This window comes from Phymastichus coffea, unplaced genomic scaffold (assembly GCF_024137745.1).
Source record: "Phymastichus coffea isolate CEN01 unplaced genomic scaffold, Cenicafe_Pcof_1.1 PCOF00140, whole genome shotgun sequence".
Lineage (NCBI taxonomy): Eukaryota > Metazoa > Arthropoda > Insecta > Hymenoptera > Eulophidae > Phymastichus > Phymastichus coffea.
This window is the reverse complement of record NW_026706951.1, coordinates 219,417-240,155: the sequence shown is the minus strand read 5'-3', so window position 1 is coordinate 240,155 and position 20,739 is coordinate 219,417. Positions and strand designations below refer to the sequence as shown.

The following is a 20,739-nucleotide window of genomic DNA, read 5'->3' as shown; positions in this document are numbered from 1 at the left end:
AAGCGTAAATATTCTTTGTTACATGTTGATTGATTGGATAATTACAAAATATTTCAAAATATATGTTTTCAATTCAGAAAGCATCTTTCCATACATCTTAAAATTACGTTGACTGTATAGAGAATTTGAGATATAACGTTATCATTTGAATATCTAAAAACTGTTTCAATAAGCGAATTTCAAAATGTTTAATTATAAGCCTATTTATTTGATATATCTGTGACAGGGAAGAATTAAAATAGCGATAATAAATTGTAAGAGTTTTGCTGTTGTTATTTTTTTACAAAGACAATCCAAGTAAACTTGAAAAAAAATATTTCTTTTAACATCTACATATACGAATTCGCTCTTCCGTTTTCAAAAAACGCTACAAACAATCGTTGCTAATCGCATTCCGCACACAAAGGAAAAGCTTCAAGAAAAAGACGCCGAATTACCATATGAAACTCTTATACTATATCCGCCCTTTAGACGGAATTTCTCTTTTTACAGCCTGTATCGTGATTCTAAGAAGCCAGCTGTTGAGCATTTTAATCATGGAAATTATTTCAACCGTCGGAGTACTATAGGCATCATCAATAGGATTTGAATGGCGTTCATGGATTGGTTGGGAGGGAATTTGTACTACAAGCGAACACGCGCAGGCATGAACGAGGCTGAAAACGGGCAGGCAGGAACTGGCAATATGCGCGACTTACTCGTGCTACAGCAGTTGCCTACGTCGGAAACCAGTTTGGTTACGTGTTATGAAACGGAAGGCGGCGACGCTATCGGCTATAGTAGTACTACTATGGATGGCGTACGATATAGCGTAGCAGCATAGTACAGGAGACCTTGAAGGTTCTAAATCAACAGTGGATTTGAGCATTTTTCGAACCCGCGCGACCAACAATCGGATCATTTTGTTTTTAATGATAATTTTTTCCTCTTCATTTTTTTTCAAAACGACGCGCTCGTCTGTGCCTATATGAGTGCGTGAGCAAGAGTACGCGCGGTGTAGGTGAGAGTACGATTAGTCTCCCGACATTTGCTGTACTTGAACAATGAGCGTGGCGGTTAATACATCACCGGCAGGTTCGTAATTTATTTTGTACTCTTTTATTGTGCTTCTTCAAAAAGGTTTCTCTAAACGCCTCTCCAAAAATACTTTTTTAAAATGCTTTCTCGGAAATCCTTCTCAAAATGCTGTTTCAGAAGGCCTTTCCAGAGCTCTCTGCGAAAGCCTTTCCTAAACATGCTTTCTTAAAGCCCTTCATATGATGATATGAATTGAACAAGATGTCTAGTGAGATGGCATAAGATAGTTCTTTCTGCAAAGAATGCTTAATTATTATCTATAGCCGTATTGGTCTGTTGGTTGCAGGTGCCATTGGGAATCAAGGCAGCTGGAAACGTAGAGCTTCGGATGATGGTAAGCGAACGAGGAGCATTGTTCTTTATAATGCTTGCGCTCTACTGAGTGGCTCTATTCCTGAGCCGCGCTTTTCTCCTCGTGTGATAGATTTAGCGCGGGAACAGAGTCTGAATAGATTTGCCTAGCTTTCTTTGTGCTGATGATCATTTTGTGAAAAGTGATTTTTGGAGCTTTATTTGACAAAGCCCGGCAGTGACATACTTGGCTCCAAAAAATATGTATAAATTGAGCAGTTTATTGTTACCTCCCTGGGATGTCTAAAACTGAGAAGTGAGTATTGTTAAAATACTCATGGAGTTTGTTAAATTTACAGAAGACAACAGAGGGGCTGATGTTAAGAAAGCCAGGTATTCATGGTACGTTACCTTGGAGAGTGAATCTCCTGTACCGACAGATGAAGACGAAGAGTCTATATACACAGAACAAGGCCATGAAACTGGTTAGTGTCAGCTTTACTTTTCCTTTATAGTCTTACTGTTCATAAGTCAATCAGAGAATAGTTAAAAAAAATTTTTTAACCAGACAGTGATATTTGTATTACATTTATTTTTTCAATTAACTTTCAGAATATGCAAGGGATACTTCAGATACATCGACACATACATATTATAGCAGCTCCAATAGTGAAAGTGATGTAGCATTCCAAGTGCAGTATGAATTAGCCCCCAGTTCAGATAATGATGAACAATTTCATTCTATATCTGGATCCTCTTCGTCAGGTCCAGAAGAGGTAAATTTTACAAACATATATAATTGAAAATATTAATGAATTGGAAATCTTCAAGTTCACTATCCTCTGTTTTTACAGAATATTATCGCAGTTGAAATTGTAAATCACTTTTCTAACTGCGATGGGCATGCTGATGACAGTGATGACTCTAGAAGTTCTATGGATAGTGAAGTGAAGAAATCATTTTTTAGAACATGTGTGCAATGTAAAGGTCAAAATCACAATCCGTTATTTCAGTTCTGTGATAAATGCTATCAGGTAAATGAACATACTAGAGGTTATGTTTTCATTATCTTTAAGTAGTTATATTTAGATTATACTTTTAACTAATGGAATGATAATTTAAAGAAAATATAAAACCTTTAATGTATAATGTCTGAAAGAAATTTAGTTTATTTGAACAATTTAAAAAAATCTTTATCTTACTGTGTATACATAAAAAAAATAAGGTTTTGAATTTTCTCTTTATTATTTTAAAACAAAAAAATAAAAAAGACTGGCATTGTTAGGCAAACGAAAAAAATAAAACATATTAACATCTCAAAATCTATTAGTGCAATTAAAAGAAAAAAAATTAATGTTGATTAAACTAGCTGCATATTATTTTGGTGTTAATTTTTATTAGCACAGGTAATTCTGAAATGATTAAGTAGTCAAAATAAATAATTTAAAGGATATTTTCATGTGCAGTAACTATATTTAAGAAGCAAAAATAAATAATGAAGCACTGAACTGAAATTCTGACTGAATCTTCCTGTTGCTACTAAGAATTTTTTTTAAAGTAACTATAATTTATCATTTTTTGAATGTGTGACATTATTTTTGAATGTTCTGTGAATTATTATTTTTATTTTAATAAATATGAAACTATTAAGAAGAAAAATGATAACAAATATCGATATGAAAATAGCTGTAGGAGAAAAAAGAATGTGCAAGCCGTAGCCAAAGTACCTCCAGAGCGTCGTAAATCGTCCCAATTATACAAAAATATTCATCGGCATTTACGTTATATTTAACTTCACGACACGCCAAACTTTCATTACAGGCTGTATTGAGCAAATAGCAAATAAATTGACAAGAATTTGATTTTTTTCTAGCACGTGCTAGCCGAAGGCACGCGAAATCCTTATGTGGCGAGTAAAGACGAAAAATAACGACCCAAGAATACTGGTGAAATGTGCTGTTACAACCGTTGGTCCAATCACTTTTTTAACAAAGAGAGAATGGATAGAGCGAATATCATAAGCGATGGATCGTCGGTAAACCAGAGCGTCATGAGATTGTACCGGGTGCGCGCATTTTTCGATTTCGAGAGACTCGTTCGACTCTCACGATCACCCCCACACATGATCCTCAAGCTTGAATCACGTCTCAACTTGTTTTGCGAGGAACAAAGCCGCGGCAGGATGCAGAGATCTCCGGCATCGTTGTCATAACATTGTTGCACGAATATCCATTCATAAAACGGAGTTACTTGTGTTTATTCAACTTTTATTCGTTTATAAGCATATAATATTATGAATCCGACTAAAGTTCAGGCGATAACGGGTTTATTGTACAATTTGCAGCTGAGGAAATCATATTATCCAAGGGAAAGACCAAGACGAAAACCCCGAGCGCAGAAGAAGCCAACGGCAAAGAAGCAACGGATCACAACCATGTCCTCGCAAGAAATGTACGGCATAGATTCAGGTATTGGATCGGGTGCTAGTCAGGAGCTCATCTGTTTGCAAAGTAGTGACACAGTGATGAACTTCGAATCATCGCCCTCGGTTATGTCGACGTCATACTCGCAAATCAGTACGATGGCCTCCAGTACCATCCTGTGCTCGCAGAGCAGCGACATGACCGTCATGTCCGTTGAGAGAGACGAAGCGGATTCTGGGACTGCTTCCAAGGAGTGCGATTCTGATATCGGCTCTATCGACAGTGTGAGTATCGCAAGGATGATGAGTAAGGTGATTTTTTTCATCCGTATCTTATTGAATTTGCGACATCGAGAAGGAATTGAATGACTATTTTTCATAAGGACAACATTCGTAAAAGTCGAGACAATCTATTGGCCTTTGAAATTTTCTTGTTCCCTCGAATCGATCATTTTTCACGTACTTGTGCTCATTTTCTAAAATAACTCCTGTGGTCATTAGTATGCTGAGATGCGAAAGTAGAGATAAAAATCAATCGTACAATTCAATGTCGTATAGTTAACGTAATTTTGTATAGTTATCGCAACTCGTGTATTTAAATGCCGCTTTGAACTTCATCAAAAGCTTTTCATTCCAAACAATGTTCTGCATTTGAATAAAATATGTTTTCTTCAGTATGGCATCATATTTTTTTCATCTTCAAAAATAAGAATATGATGCACCAATCTCTAAATGAAAAGTAAAAATTTTTTGATACTTAACACCCATGATTTGAAAAGATTTGGTTAGTAAGGTTTTTGATATTCATTGCGTATAAATAACGTGTAAGACGAATCTTTTTCTTTAAACAGGACCACGGGCTGTTGGATTTAACCAAAGAGAAGACAAAAATATCTCCATTAAAAAGACCTTTATCATCAGACAAGCAACCATCGCAAAGCTTGGACGTTTTGTGTAACATGTGCGTTGAAAGAACTGCAAGCGGAATATTTCATCACGGGAAATCAGCTCATCTTTATGGTTGTTATGATTGCGCCAAGAAAACCTACAGAATTAATGGCAATCGATGCCCTGTCTGCAATAGAAAGTCCAACAAACCCGCCAAGCTCTTTCTCTAGAAAAGACGCCTCGTAGGTTTTTATAAAAAAATCATTTCTTTTTATACCAGTTTAATACTTAAGCTTAATTTTACCTTTGAAAAATATGCTCTGCGATAGATGAGCTGAGAAAACTTACGAAGTCGACAAGGAGTACAAATATTTTACAAGATTTTTTTCGCTTTATTTCATTATACACTATAAATGAAAGAGATTTTTACAAAGCGGAAAAATTTTTTGAGGAAGATGGCATGAATTTTATATGATAGTGAAAATCGTGTGTTCATTGATTTATATTTTGAAAGCAATAAAATGGACAGGCTTGTGTCGAATGATTATTTAGAGATGTAAATAGAATTATGGAACAATTTAAATGTAAAACTTTCTTGTGATTTGGAAGGATTTGCGCTAAATTGCTTCTATTCTTATCTGTAAATAGATGATTTATTGATACCTTTGAGTTTTATTGATTTATTGATCAAGAGTAGTTGAACTAGACTTGAATTCTTGAAAGTCGAATATCTAGATAATTTTTTAAATCAAAGAATGATTTTATTATATAAAGCCCTATATATAAAAAATTTTATAAATTAAAAAGATTATTTTTTTCAAATTTTTTTTATTGCCTCAAGTAAAAATTATTAATATAAATTTACATTACCTAAAATATAGCAAAGATATTTAAATGCTTTTACTATGATGTAAGCATTAAAATAACTTAATCATTGAAAATAACTTAATCATATCATTAATTTAGTGGATCGGTAACAAAAAATTCATTTATCTTGACTTTCACTTCTTTATTTACAAAGATAGATGGTCGTTTGTTCAATGCATACTCAGTAACAAAATTCTATTGCACATATGTCTAGAATATTTTTCGTTATTTCCATGGCAAAACTGAATAAATAACAATGCCCTCTCATCATAGAAAACAACAATGATACAATTGATTATAGAACTTGTAAAGTCGTATATAGTGTCATATACATCCTACGTTTTTTATTACATATGTCAGTCACGAAATTTTTTCACATCCTTTTTACTTCACAGCTTTTATTACTGTTGTTCTGTTCTTCAATCAACTGATATCGTAAAACATCTTTTTCTTAATTGCACAGAACTCCAAGAGTAAACGATAAAGAAACAAAGATTTCACAAATGACGTAAAAATTTAACAATTAAAAATAATGAATGACTTGAGCATGATGACCGAAAACATACTAGCTGATTTTTCATTCTTTTAATTATTTTTTTTTTGTACAAAACGTGCAGTTTCTTTCATTCGTGAATTTGCTGTCGTGTGTTTTGCGATTTCTGTTTTGCTTTTGTAAAACCAACCGCAAGCAGAAAAACTCGCCTTTTTATTAACTTATTGTTCATAAACTTTAGGTCGTTTTCCTGGCCAATGATTAAGGCTCTGTCGAAACTGTACTTGTATCAGTTTGATCGAAGTATAGTTTAGGTTTTACTTTTATATTTATGTTGAAGCAAGCAGTTCAGGCCCGATGGTTTTGCGCGGGAACACTTGAAACAGTTTAGAATCAACTTTGTCTTTAGTATGTTGTTTGAAATTTTCTTAGTATTATTTTTTCCTATTATTATTGTTACAGTATATACTTCTCTTTTTTTAAAGACATTCAATGTTCTCGTTGGATTAGAATTTTTTTTCTGCTGAAAAAAGTGGTTCTAAACAATTTCACTTGATTCCCTACAGCGAAGCTCGTACTTCAGCATAAAATAGAATTTAAGTTGATCGAACAACCGAGCACTCGCACTCGTGCATTTTTGTTTTTGTTTCTCATTCTTGGCTTGATTATACAATTACCATATGTTATATATAAGTTAAAACAATGTGGCTTATTAAAAGACGCCATGGTGAAAAAAAATTAAATAGCACGAGTGGAGTTCACATATACATATAATATATCGTTTATCCTACGTATAGTATGAAAAATTTTGCTATTACAATTATAATAATGACAATAATAATAATAATAATAATAATAATAATAATAATAATAATAATAATAATAATAATAATAATAATAATAATAATAATATTAACGTATTAAGTCAAGAATGCTAATAAATTATACGAATGTATCTCGCTTGTTACGCGCCACGTCGATGCCGTTTATTTACGTTAAAAACGGGACTTTTTCAACATAAAACGTCTTGGACGGTTACGAGAATTATAAAGCATCTCATCGACGATGGGTTTTGCAGAATTGCTCGAGATTCTTATTTTTGTTTCCTCCTTTTATCAAGTTATTGTTTTCTATGTACAAAACTTTACGCGCGTATAGCGCTTATAAATCTCGCTTAATCATCGGACCTTGCAAATCACTTGCGTAAAAATACCTACATACGACTAAGTAATAACACAGAGCTCTCTTTACTTGCTACAATACCTTTTTCTCCTGAGTTTCCAAAATATTCAAGATTCATTTGATTAACTTTCAAAATGCTATTATTTTTTTTAAATCTGTATTTCACTGCAAGAATAATTTTTGTGTAATTTATATCGCATGAAATTAATTGTGTTACTATACCAATTTGTCTATGAGTTAGACAAGGCCTTGGTCAGCCAATACGTGCTATTACAATCATAATACTACAATTAGGCTGGTGTTGATTACACTGGAAAAAACTAAAACCCTGACAGTGGTAATACTTAACGACTTTACTTTCGAAAAATTTTGTAATCGAAATGTCGGTGTGTGTGCATGTTCTCTTCAACTTTTTTCTGAGTGAGACACTGAGAGAAATAGTTAGCTCGACCAAATAAAGTTGTTTCTTAACTATTTTATAAGAATATTACAATTTTAACATTTTTTAGTTTTTCTGGTCATTTTTCTACAATTATCCATTATGTAAATGAACGCAAAAACTCTAAGGAGATCTTTTTTTTGAACAAAAAAACTTGGTTGACTATGTAACTTCTCTCAGTGCAATGGAGAATATTTTGTTTTGAGAATGACGGAGAATACATGAATATTTATGTGTAAACATTAATTTAAAAAAATACGTTGTATGTTATGTATATACCTGTCAGAGTATGCATATTTAAGCCCAACGCAAAAAATTTACATTTTTCTTTTGGGTTTACTTTAACCTCTGCGTGACACTTGCCAGTGCAACGGCAAAGGCTTGTATAGCGCTAAACGGATACTGAAAATCTAGAGTGTAAGCGTTTCCTTGGATTCTTCCAAACTGCATCACCTGTTTGGAAAGAATGCAGCCGTGAATATTTATTTTGGAAAAAATGTGCACTCGTTATTCTTAAAAGCTCTGTTTGTTTTCTTACTTGCGAAAGAAAACTTATCGAGAGAGAAAAAACCCTTACAAATTACCTGATTTCCCCGAAACTCAATCTGAAAGTTTTTGGCACTCTCTTGAGTGACTCTACCTCCGAAATCGAGTTGATAAACTTGATTAGCTTCATTCCACATTGGTGCCTTGTTATGCATTATAATTTCTCTCTTGGTTGCTGCGGACTCGTATCCGTAGTGACCACCCCTCTTTTTCAACTATAAATAATCGTTTATCCTCAGTGAATAACGAGTCACAAGAGCTAACGCTTCTTATAACTTTTTTCCTTTGTATAAACATTGTAAATAGTAGTAACAACAAAAGTAAAGAAAGTAGTTAGCCATCAAATTTTTTTCTGTTGTATAAATATGTAAAAAAAGATTTTCTTTTTAGACATTGTAAAAAAGGAAGAATTATACAAACGTCTAAATAAATCATTTCTATTTTTCAATACTGGAAATAACTGAGTAATTTTCCTTGTAGAAGTTTCACACACACACACACACACACGCGCGCGCGCGCGCGCGCGCTCCATGCACAAAACAAATGATTATTTGTTTAAATAAAAAGAAAAGAGTTGCTTTTGAAACCTTTTGCCGAAGCTGTGCCTTTTGGAAAGTCTCAAGATCACGGTAGTCCGAGGTGTCGTCCTGTCCTATAAGACCCTCCTCGTCCGAACTTTCATTACGATTTTTGCGCGATTTCCTGTTCAGCAGGGGACTCGATAGCAGTCGCCTCCTGATCGGTGAAGCCGAGGCGGCTCGTTTGCTCTTCTTTGAGGTTGCGGGACTACTTGAAGAGCTTCTTGGTAATCTGTAAGTGAAAACTTTCTTAACTTCCTTAGCCTTGCTCAATGCTCTTTTTTTTCTCTTTACAGAAGTGTTTTGCGATAAAGCCAAGTTACTTGTTTGTGTTTGGCGAAGATTACTGAACATACTGACCTCGTAGATGGTCGAGGCGACGGTGGTGGAAGCGAGTGACAGTCCTCTAACTCGCCAAGTTTCACTGCCAGACCATCTAGTCTCGAAGCCAAACCGTCCAGGGACGACGTCATGGATGTACTGACGCTGGATCCTCTATAAATTGATACACACTTTTTTATGCTTAAAGTCCTTTTCATGACTTTGGTAAGTTTAGTTATTTATTGAATATGAATATCAATTGCCAGTTTTCTATTTAAGTTTATTATTTAGTGGTAATTGAAATGATAAATGATTTTAATTTCTACGAAGAAATGAGATACATCGTTCAATGATAAATTTATGATATATTCCAGGAATGATCGTCAACGTAAATAGTTCAATTGCAATTATTTAATGACTATTCGACATTATAAGATTATTGTATAACTGATTTATTTTTTCGGTGCGTCGATTTAAATAACTTATCAGTTTAAATCCAGTTGAGCAAAAGTACTATGAAATCGTGATTACCGAAAAACAATTATATCTCTTTGCTTCCGACCCTCCAACTATCCACGTAAAAACATGTCTGTCTAAATATGACTTACTTAATAGATGACAAGCATGACATCTCGGAACTAGCAGCATTAGCAGCATTTGCCGTTGTTTGCTTCTGATTAACACACTCCAACTGAGCAGCTCTAGACAGTGCTTCGATAGTTTCTTTAACACGGCGCGATTCCATTTGATTGATGGCTTCCTTGCGCATATTAATTTCATTTTGAGCAGCTTCGCTAATCGACGCAGTTGATGACGTCTCCTCTGCGTGTTCGGTCAGTTGTGGTGGCATCGCAATAATCTGTTCCGTCGATGGGAATAACTCGCTCGAGTCAAGACTGCGCGACTTGCCGCAATCGCCTAGCCGTGGCTTCGTCGTTCTATGTATGACGGTGCTGTTGCTGTTGCTGGTGCTGTTGCTGCCGCTGACGCTGACGCTGCCGTTGCCGCTACCGTTGTTTGCCTCTTTCACTGTGAGCGGCCAGAGAATAAGTATTATTTTGAAGGATACATTTTAACATTTTTATTGATGAATCATTTTATTGATGTTGTATTTAGATTTTGCAATTCGTCGAGTCCCGAATATCGAGCACTTGTTTCAAAAACAACAAATACAATGTATTTTGTCTCGCTCAATTAGAAGAAACAAGTCGCTAACCGTTGTTATCCTTACTACAACGTCGTCTTCTCTTGCTCTTCTTGGAGATGAGAAAAAGTCGCTTGTTGGGCGCGTCTTTGCGCAGCATGTTCAGCGCAACGTCACAAGGCACGATTTGCGCGTCGACGAGGTCGAGATAGCCCACGCTGCAGCTGCGCACTATCGAGTTGGTTGAGAATTGCGTTGGTCCGATGCTCACTACTGTTGGAGTGCGATGCACCGCTTGGAACTGGGTGTACGTATTTTTATTATTCTTTTGTATGGTCGGTTCGAAGGTAAGTACTGCGATTAAATGAATGTTTAATCGAACTGTTTATTTGTGTTTACTTACCTGGAACTGACTCTTAAGCGCCGATACGTTGTCCGGCTGCTCGTCAGTCTCGTCCGCAATCGAGCTAGCGGTGCCATTGCTCGCCACTTTAGCCAGCACACCACTAACGATGAGGCCATTCACCTCGGCAGCATTGAAACTATTCTTCGAATGCACGATGCTGCTGCTGTTGTTATTAGCAGCTGCAACAGCTTTGTACTGCTCACTATTGCTATTGCTATTGTGATTGTTATTGCTGGCGATGCCATTGGTGTAAGCATAATTGAGCGATGGTTGTCGCGGTTGAGGTGACTGCAAACAGCACTGCGTCGACGATGGCCCTCCGCTCGAGCGAGGCGTGTATAAACTTGGCGCGTACACCAGTTTACTATTGCCGTTGCCGATTACCAGCTCGCAATCCTTCTTGATCAAACTGCTCATGGCACCGTGCTGGTCCGCCAGCGAGCTCTTCATTCGTTGCACGCCGTTCCCGTATTCGCCCTGTCCAATCGTACGGGTGCTCTCGTAGAGCTTGCTCTTGCAAGTGCCGCGAATCGCGATGCTACTCACCAGCGTGGCAGCCGGACTCGAGCTGGCGATGAGAATCTGCGTCGGTGCCACGGTGTTCTTCGGGCTCTGCAGCGCCGGCACGTCGTAGCATCTTGGCGCGTAGGCGCTACGATGATGATGCGGACCAGCGACGGCGCGCACCGTATCGCAGTAGCTCGCTACGAGGCCGAACTCGTCCTCGAGTTGCGTGTGCGCCTCGGTGACGACGGGCAGCGACGTAACCGCAATCGTTTGGCCGGTCGCGCGACTGCAGCCTCGCGAGTTCGTCATTGGCGCTATGATCGGCAGGACCGGCTGCTGCTGCTCTTGCTGCTGCGGCATATGCAGCTGTTGTTGCTGCTGCTGCTGCGGCATATGCAGCTGTTGTTGCTGCTGCTCCTGCTGCTGCTGCTGCTCCTGCTGCTGCTGCTGCTGCTGCTGCTGCTGCTGCTGCTGCTGCTGCTGCTGCTGCTGCTGCTGCTGCTGCTGCTGCTGCTGCTGCTGCTGCTGCTGCTGCTGTTGCTGCTGTTGCTGCTGCTGCTGCTGCTGCTGCTGCTGCTGCTGCTGCTGCTGCTGCTGCAGCTGCTGGTGCTGCTGGACGTTGATGGCGCAACACCCGTCCGACTGGGCGCTATCCTCTTCGTCCTCGGAGAACAGGTTGGGGTTGAACGTAGGGTCGGGACCTATCGAGCAAAGTCCTCTGTTGAATTGGCGGCCGGAACGAGCAAACGTCGCGCGAGATCGGGCGTACCTGCGGGCAAGTTGTCGCTTAGCTCGGTGATGACAAGAGTCATCTGTCTCGGTTGCAGATGCAGTAGCGACGGCCGGTATGTGACGCGGCCGAGATTCGCCGGGACGGAGTCGGTCAGTCCGTGGAACTTGAACTTGGTGCCCCAAATGTTCGAGGTAACCTCCACCAGCTTCGCATTCTGCACGGCGGTGTAACGAAATTTGACTTGGAGCGGCAATCACTAGCGAACTATCTTTGTTCGGAAAAAGATGGGGCGAAAAGCGAAACTGACCTCCGGCAAAGTGTCGACGTAGTTGACCTCGGCGTCGTCGCTGTGACAGCCAGTCCTTTCGTAAAAGCCGCTGCACTTGCGTCGGTTTTTGCGCATGAACCTCGGCGAGCCACCGCATAGCTCCGCGGTACTGTCGCGCTCGCTGTCCGAGTCGTCGCTGCAGGAGGCCAGTGTGGCTGTCGCCAGCTGCTCGTAGGTGCCGGCACCGCTCGTCGGCTCGCCGGCGGTCACCTCGTGGCCCATTTCCGGATCGAAAATCACGAATTCCGGGCGGATCTTGCTCGTGCGACGACCCTTCAGTAGTGGCACCAGCCCGCCGAGATACTCCACGTACAGTGTGTAGCTGTGCGGCGGGTCACCCGGATTGCGTAGCATCGTGCAGTGCAGGCGACCGCCCAACGGCGGTGGACGTGACACGAAATGCCGCAGCTCCTGCGGCTTGGGGACGCACGAGCTGTCGCATGCGAACGAGCGATCGTTATTCAGTGTTTAGCTTGTGCGCTCTCGACGTCCGCCTGAGTACGGCGACTACCCGCTCGTAGCAAGTTCCCTTGCGCGCAAAGTCTCCGCCCCCTTTGTAATCGCCAGGCTGTCAGTAGCCGCGACGCGAGTTTGTCTCGTTTCCTCTTCTCGGACGCGATTGGCCTGTCGATTGAGTCTTCGATGCGCGAGGATAAACGAATCTTGCCTCGAGTTCGATTTCCAAATGGACCGCGAAGATGAGAATCGGCCGGCAGAACCCCCTCGCGAAAGCGCAGCAGACGCCGGTTATCGATCGACGATGACGCCCCGAGGGCGCGCGTTCCGCGTCTACTGCACCGTGCATACACGCGGAGCGCAGGAAGGGAGAGCGAAACACTCACCGGATAGTGCTGGCGAAGAGACCCGACACCAGTGCCTTGAGTCTCGGTGGCAGTGGCAGCTGTTGTACTGACGACTCCTTAGTTAAGGCTGCCTTTAAAGCCAGCCTCGATAGCAGCTGCAGCGAGCCCACTCCTCTGCAACATCGCGCCCGAGATAATCGCGCTGTTTTCTTTCTTAATTAACGTTCCGACTGTTCTGACGTGAGCCGGGCTTGACGCGAGCAAGCACCTCGCCCAGTTAGCTCGAGTGGGCTCTGATTCCGCCGCGCGTTCATCAGTAGCAATTGATTTGCCAAGGAGTCCTTGGAAAGAGCCAGGAGATAGGAAAATTTGCGCAAGAAAGATGAATAGAAAGATGGTTGGAGGACTTGCAATTCGCAAAGTGCAATCGAGAGTTGCGTCCAACCTCGTGGAGGAACTCGAGGGAAAGAGGAAAAGGAGGAAGCTACGTTACAGTGGAAACGCAGCGGTCCAAGACTAATCTCTCGCGGGAGCCAGAAGGAGCCTGATCAAGGAATAATCGACTCACCTGGATACCCAAGCAGCGTGAACGTGGGTGCCCGTGGCGATGAACAGCCGACGGTCGTTGTGACCCCACGTCATCGCGGTCACCGGACTCTGAAAACAAAGTCCCGCTGAGCTGTCCGCCTCATCGTCGTGCCCTCGGCAGATTTGGCAATTGCCTTTGACGACAACAACGACGCAGTGAACGAGAGATGCATAATTAAATGCGCCAAACGAAAGCGACTTATCGCACTCCGAACGATGGCGTTGCTCTGTCGAGTCCGGACAAAGGAGAACTGCGTTGGCATGGCTACGAATCCGGTCGCGACTGAGCTTAATACAGCGCCCGCGCGCGAACCCGAAAAAACCAACCTGCGTGTGGGGTATGACGATGGTGTAGGTGAGCACTCCGTTGTCGGAGTAGAACTTGAGCAGATTCGTGTACTCGGAGCTTTGGTAGCACTGCTCTTGGTCCTTGCTGCCGGCGACAGCGAGCACCGTGCGCGAGTTGCTCCACTCGGCGTGCAGCGGCGGTCGCAGTCCCGTGTGAATGGTCACCGGCGAGACGTCGTCGAACGAGCGAAGCAGAACGACCGAGCCGTCGGCCAGACACACCGCCAGCACGAAAACTCGCGAACGGCTGGACTTCGCGGGCGTAGCCTCCTCCTCCCGCTCCTCCTCCCGCTCCTCCTCGCGCTCCTCCTCGTCCTCGTTGTTGTCCTCCTCGTCGTCCTCCTCTAATTTGAACTTTTCCGCTGACCACGCCATCGACGTCACACCGGCACCTAGGTTTGTTCGTCGAGGCAGTGGATGAAACTTTACTTGCTACTGCTGCTACTTGTTATTGCGCTTCTGGTCTACGAGTGCACGGCAAGCGAGCGCGAATGATTTGCCAAAGGCTTCAAGGCCACGTACGTTCGATCGTCTCCAGTCATCGACAGTACGTTGACGGAGCAGTTCATTCTGCTCTGGTGTCGAGTCGCTTGCCGCCTTTCAAATCAAAATACAAGTGATCCACAAGCCAGGCAAACTCCATTTTATGTAGCTTCCAGCTCGCTTTTTAAACTTTTTAAAAAAACCACATTTTTATTCGCGGAAAATCCACTCGCTCGCAAGCAAGAACGAGGGCAAAACTTTCGCTACTGGCTGGATTTTGCCGACCTTTTGCACGCAACATCCATCACCAAGAGCAGGTTTTGTTCTCTCGCTCGTTTTAATGCCACTGTGAATTGGCAGCATAGCGTGAAAACTGATATCGTTGCATTGTGCGTGGCTTACGGCTTATTCTAAAAAAGAACGGCGATCGAAGGAAAACAAAGAGAAAAGCATCCAAGACATTTCACGCGAGCTTGACACTCTGCGATCGCATCTTGCGCAAACTGGATATCGCACAGACTTGTCGCATTGCTCGGCAGTAATGAATATCGATGGAAAGTTGAGCCCACGTCCGCGCTCTTATACGGATTCAGCCTTCTCGGAGTTTTCGGTTTTCGGTAAGTTTTCATCGACGTTTGCAACTTGAAATGAAATTCACTTTTCAGGAATTACCGACGTGGCGCGCAAGATTGTCAAGCCACCAATGAGTGAAATCGGGTCGAATGCTCAGCAATGAAAAGCTCAGTGCGAAACAACGAAGGATGCTTACCAAGTTGAACCTCGGAGACCATAGCGCCGTGAACGTCCATAACGATGAGCTGGCCGGCTGTCGTGCCGAAGTAAACCTGCTGATCATCGGGCGTCCAGATGCCGCACGTTATGACGGCCTTGTGGTTGAGCATCGACGACCAATAGCGCTGGCCCGCCACGCTACCCACCAGCACGAAGCCATCCTTGATTGGATTTCCAAAATGCAGAGGAAATGCGATTGACTAAGAGAGCTCGACTAAGACTACCGCCAGCTGCTAATTGCTCGTTCGTCGCGGACCGGTCGCGAACCGGTCGCGAGGCCTGCGGCCGCCAGTCGATTGGACAAGAGACAAGGACTCACCTTATAGCAAATGAGCGCCATACGTCCGTCGTGCGACCAGGAGAAGTGCGTGACGGGCGTGTTGCGGTCGTTGATCAACTCGATGCTCCATCGCCCGTCGTACTTGATCCAGACGAAGATCACTCCCGTGCTGTCGCACGAGGCCAACTTCTGGTACGGCTCGTTCCATTTTACCAGGATCACCTGCGCACCGGAGGCCAACTAAGCGATCGGCCCACGTATTCCGCGCGGAGCTTTTTTCGCGCTTGGCCGCGCCGACAAGCCACCGATACCGCAGGACAATTGTAGTCTTGCACAAGCAACTTTAATCGAACCACGAGTTGGATCGCTTCTCTGCCGACTACATTCGGTTGCACATCAGACGAGCTCAAACAGTTCAACCAATCAATTTCATCGTTATCCCTTTTCTTTTTTTTTTCTATATCCGACTTCTAAAAACTTTATCAACATAGATTATTTACGAAGAAAACCAGAACAATGCGATGTATCGCGGCCTATATTCTATTTATTCTTGTATTATTCTGCAACTTTCCAATGCAAAATAATACTATTTGGAAAAAAGCTTACGTGGTTTTATTCGGTTGATCCCTACACACTTGGACTAACATTCCAATTTTCTGTTATATTTCGTTGAATTATCAATATTTTACATATACGTATGCAAATCTGCGATTTATGAGTATAAGGGATTTTCTTACCTACCTTTGCGCGACAAAGTCAATCCTATTATTTATCTTTCCTTTGAAATGTGTTTACACCCACCTCAGCTTTCTGTTCCCGGAAAATGTTTTACTCATGGATACACAAACGACTTTGGTATCATTATCTTTTCTCAATTATGTTCACTTTTCTAAGCTGCCCAGAGAAGCTTTCGTTGAATATCTACAAGAGTTATTTCGCTGAACGACGAAAGAACAATAAAAAAGAGCAAGAAAAGACAATACAAATATATTCTCGAGAGCGACATATTGCAAAACTACCCCTTCGAAGCTTCTTATCTCGCGCTTTTCAATATGAGTATCCTTACGCAAGCAATAACCGTCCACAAACGCGTCTCTAGCAACAAGCCGCGCTCTTTGCTTATTGCTCCGCTCCTAAGGAATCGAGTCGGTTTCTTCTATCCTCTCCCTTTCTCTTGGCTTCCTCCACCCTGTCGAATATTTTCCCGACTTCTTAATTTCTCCTCTGCACGTTTATTATTTCGCGTGAGGCTCATATCGAACCACTGGATTTCCTGCATGAAGCACGTTTCGCTGCTGCAAACAGCGAGCCGATATGTAAGAGGAAATAAATCGAGAGAGAAAGAGAGAGAGAGAGATGTGCTGATTTTCTTTTTGTTCGTATTTACTATGTGCTACCACTGCTGTTGGCAGCTGGCTCCCCTTTCCCTTCTCGCCCGAGCGGTAATTGATTCCAGTCGTTCTCGCTCGGTCGCTTTTCGTTGGTGAGTAGTAAGAGTCAACGTACCCTTCATAATTTTGGTTGCTTAATCAAACAATATACTTGATCCAATATTCCATTCGATTACGCGATCATGTTGGTCGGTAATGCCAATTATTAAAAAAATAGTGGTGAAAGCAAGTAAACGTGATCGTATGAACGTGTGAGAGAAATGCGATATTTCACAGCCCCCTTGGCAAAGAGCGGCAGCTAAACCAAGTTTTTGCGTAAAAAGGCACCTGCAATTAAAAGTGGCGACTGAAAATCGCAGTCGTAAAAAAGCGGAGCTCGGAGAAAGTGCAAGTCGTTAGTCGACAAAGAAGAAAAGCCGAGGTTGTAAAAAGCGGATAAACTGCGCCGTTGAATGGCAGAATTAATCGATAAGTCAGGTGTTGTCGAGTATGTCCGCAGAGCACGTGACAGCACTTTGCTGATTTTTATTCTCGTAAGGTTTGCAATCCATGAACTTTGATGGTCTTTGGTTAGGTTCGGATAATCGAGCGAGGCAAATGACACTGTGGAGGATCGAGCAGAGATAAGAAGTGGCAGGTATTCCGCAAGAGGCTCGACAAGTCGTCGCGTTGCACCTGGCACGAAAACGAGCCTCGTCCACTTGTGCACGGCAACAGTTCCCTCTGTCTCGGGTATTCGTCGAGTGCTAATCCGCGGCGAAAGCGAAAGCTGCTCGTAGGCCTACGCGCGAGCCGCCAGCCCGTTTGTTGCCACAAAGCCATTGCCGAACGAGGAGGGACGTGGTTCGTACCTCGCTCCTGTGCCCGCGAAGGTTGTAATTGGCCCGCAGCGGCAGCTCGGGCACTCTGGTGCGGCAGTGCGAGGTGGTGTAGGTGACGCCGACGAGGCCGCGCGCGTTGCCGCTCGCCAGCCAGCCCTCCTGGTAGTACTTGCGCCTGTACAGCTTCCAGCTCTCGTCCTGCAACAGAGGCACGCTTGCCAGAAGACCGAAAGAAGCAGCGCAGTCGTTCGACTCGCTCGCCAGATCAGTTTCCAGTGCGGCAAAACCGTTCAAGCTCCTTTTCGTTAATTATCGTCGCTTTTCACGGTCCACGATTAATCAGATCGGATAAAGAAGCCGCGAAGCAATCGCCGACAAGGGGCAAAGCGAGCTCTCGTACGCGCTATCGTCTTGGATAAAATCCTTTCTGTCGGCCAAAGGGAGATTCGATGTCTCGTCTGTTGTTCGCTCGCTAAATGTGCCGCTAAAGGATTGCTGGCGGAGCTGATTGAACGCTCGTTAAGCCTGATGTACATCCGTGGCAGTAAAGTTGCACAAGTAGACTTGCGCTCGAAGCCTGAGCCTTGTTAATTTGGCCGCTACGTTTTGGACGCTACGCTTTGCTACGAATGGTCGCCACGCGGACAACGCTTTTCGCACTCGACGTCAAATTTGACACGCGCCGACAGAGACTAAAAGCCTCGATAAATAAAATTAGCTTCTCTCCCCGGGCTCCCGCAGTCTGCGAAAGCGCCTTTACATCCCCTAGCCGGTTCGTACAGAAGCGTAGCCGGTCCGCTCCGCAATTAGCGCGGATTAAAAATTAGCACGAACGAGGGATCGTTTTCTGTTATTAGCTGCAGTTTTCTTCTTTCACTAACCAATGACAAACCCGAGGGGGCTCGAGAGACCGTGCTGTCATTCGTTTCCCTTAGTCTAATCGCCGGCACGCCTTTCTTTTCCTTTCTCTTTCCGAGACACCACGCAGCCTAACTTTCGTCGTTCAAGGCCTATTGGTTAACGCGTGCGTGCTCGCATGCAAGTGGAGGACAGAGACAGGGCAGGCCGTCGAGTCATTCGCGAGTGACTTCTTTTTATTCTCTTCATCGTCGAACGAACAGACGAAAGATGGTCCGCGGCCGATTGCCAACGGTCTAACACAAAAATCGATTTCCCAAATAATTACTTGGAAGCAATGCTGAACGTTTGTCAAGTTTAAAAGCTCGAGCGCCATCATTGACCCTCGAGACTGACAGTACAACTGCCTTGTATATTCTTGGGAGCAATGAAATTCCAATAAAATCCCAATGAAATCGCAGCTCGCACTCGAATGGCATTGGAAAAGACGAAAAGAGAAAAAAGACAAGTATTAGGCCATGGGAATCTATGAACCTAAGGTCACAATGTGCCACATTGCTCTCGGCTGTCGTCTTATCGTATCGATCATGCACCTCCTTAGCATGCTTCCAAGTTAGAAACCCAGCCCTAGCGCGCAGCTGAATATCAGCTGCAGTTACATTCAATCCTCCCCGAAAAATAAGTGCATTGACGCAACTGCCAATCAATGGTTGGTCGGCTGCGAATTCATGCAGACATGCGCGCGTCGCGGTTTCTTTTTCTGTCGACAGGCCGAGCTCTTGGTCGCATTATACCAACTATTAATATCTCCTTCGGTTCCTATCTCATCCTTGGGCCTGCCAACGATTAGACGACCACGTGATATTTTCAGCGTAATAATGCCGATGGAAAAAAGGCCAGTGTGACTCTGTCGCGTGGCGAACGCCTACCGATTCAGCGAGCACGCGACGACGTGTGTGTCACGCCATGAGCGCGAGCGAAAGAAACGCGCCAATCGAGCTAAACACCAGCAATCTCATTACGGCTCCCGCTTTTTTCTCTCGACAGATTAATAAAAAAGCATCGATCGCCGCTCTAATTGTCGACAAATTGCACGATCCATCTGGCGCACACACGACTCTTTGATTTTGTCGGCAGTACGTGTAGGTGCATTCGTTTGACGTTCGTACGTTCGAACAAGTAGCCGCGCGATTGAAGGTCGGCACATACAGTGCGCCCAAGCAGTCATTACGTGTGCATTAGATGTTTCAATTTTCACGAGACAACTTTCCGCAGGATGGCCGGCTAGTTTGCAAGAGCTAACAGCTTAGAGCTTATATTTGGTCGGAAAGTAACTCGAACGAACGGACAAAGTAGAGAACTGACCTCCTGCAGCTCGTCGGGCAGTTTACCCATCCAGCTGAGCGAGAGGATGTTACAATCGCACTTGGCGTTGGCGTTCTTCTCGAAGTACAAATGCATCCTCCCGTAGCGTTTCTCGTGGCACTCGTGGCACAGAATCACTCGCTAGCCTACTGCGCTACGTGTCGACGACGCACGAGCGCGGTGAGGACGACAACGACGATAACAACGACGGCGACGGCGACGGCGACGGCGACGGCGACGGCGACGGCGACGACGACGACGACGACGACGACGACGACGACGACGACGACGACGACGACGACGACGACGACGACGACGACGACGACGACGACGACGACGACGACGACGACGACGACGACGACGACGACGGCGACGGCGACGGCGACGACGAGGACGACGAGGACGACGAGGACGACGACGGCGACGGCGACGACGACGACGACGACGACGACGGCGACGACGACGAGGACGAGCTTTGTTGTTCGTCCGCCATGTTTCTCAGGCCTCGTCGTCGCACATCGGTTTCTCGCTCTGTGGACGCGACGACGCAACGACGCGGCTGGCAGCCTCGTGCCTACTGCCTCTCGCCAGAGGGTAGGACCAATGTATCACTCTCGGCAAAGTGTGTGCGCGCGCCCAACCATAGTTTAAGGGTCGCCGCATGCGCAAAGAGCAGCTGCACCTAAGCACTGCGCGCCTGCACTACCTGTCTTCCCGTGCTTGCGTGGGGATCCTAATGACGGATCATTGGCATTTTCTCGTTTGATGCGTTCAAGGTAACCGAGCTT

At 43.8% G+C, this 20,739-nt stretch overlaps 2 protein-coding genes across 4 annotated transcripts; one reads left to right on the top strand and one right to left on the bottom strand.

Moving 5' to 3' along the window:
* The first annotated feature begins 737 nt into the window (after positions 1 to 737).
* On the top strand, positions 738 to 5,428 carry LOC131672015 (E3 ubiquitin-protein ligase Mdm2-like). 2 transcript variants are annotated; one of them, XM_058948919.1, is made up of 8 exons: positions 738 to 1,074; positions 1,364 to 1,411; positions 1,728 to 1,853; positions 1,981 to 2,144; positions 2,223 to 2,402; positions 3,713 to 4,075; positions 4,642 to 4,920; positions 5,008 to 5,428. In XM_058948919.1, exons 1-7 carry the CDS (start codon positions 1,044 to 1,046, stop codon positions 4,906 to 4,908), a joined length of 1,179 nt encoding a protein of 392 aa, XP_058804902.1. In that variant the 5' UTR covers positions 738 to 1,043; the 3' UTR covers positions 4,909 to 4,920; positions 5,008 to 5,428. The 2 variants fall into 2 exon arrangements, with proteins under 2 accessions (XP_058804902.1, XP_058804901.1); XM_058948918.1 differs by having other exon boundaries at positions 4,642 to 5,406.
* A 1,512-nt stretch (positions 5,429 to 6,940) lies between these two features.
* Positions 6,941 to 20,492, bottom strand: LOC131672014 (tubby-related protein 4-like). Of its 2 annotated transcripts, XM_058948916.1 has the most exons (17): positions 19,952 to 20,491; positions 17,759 to 17,926; positions 15,556 to 15,738; positions 15,214 to 15,397; positions 13,941 to 14,353; positions 13,594 to 13,682; positions 13,065 to 13,199; positions 12,202 to 12,655; positions 11,931 to 12,108; positions 11,201 to 11,862; positions 10,652 to 11,131; positions 10,321 to 10,549; positions 9,713 to 10,133; positions 9,144 to 9,278; positions 8,793 to 9,015; positions 8,244 to 8,420; positions 6,942 to 8,112 (listed from the first exon to the last, which is right to left on the bottom strand). In XM_058948916.1, the coding sequence occupies exons 1-17, from the start codon at positions 20,045 to 20,047 to the stop codon at positions 7,996 to 7,998; spliced, it is 4,344 nt and encodes a 1,447-aa protein (XP_058804899.1). In that variant the 5' UTR covers positions 20,048 to 20,491; the 3' UTR covers positions 6,942 to 7,995. The 2 variants fall into 2 exon arrangements, with proteins under 2 accessions (XP_058804900.1, XP_058804899.1); XM_058948917.1 differs by lacking the exon at positions 17,759 to 17,926 and having other exon boundaries at positions 6,941 to 8,112; positions 19,952 to 20,492.
* Positions 20,493 to 20,739: the final 247 nt, after the last annotated feature.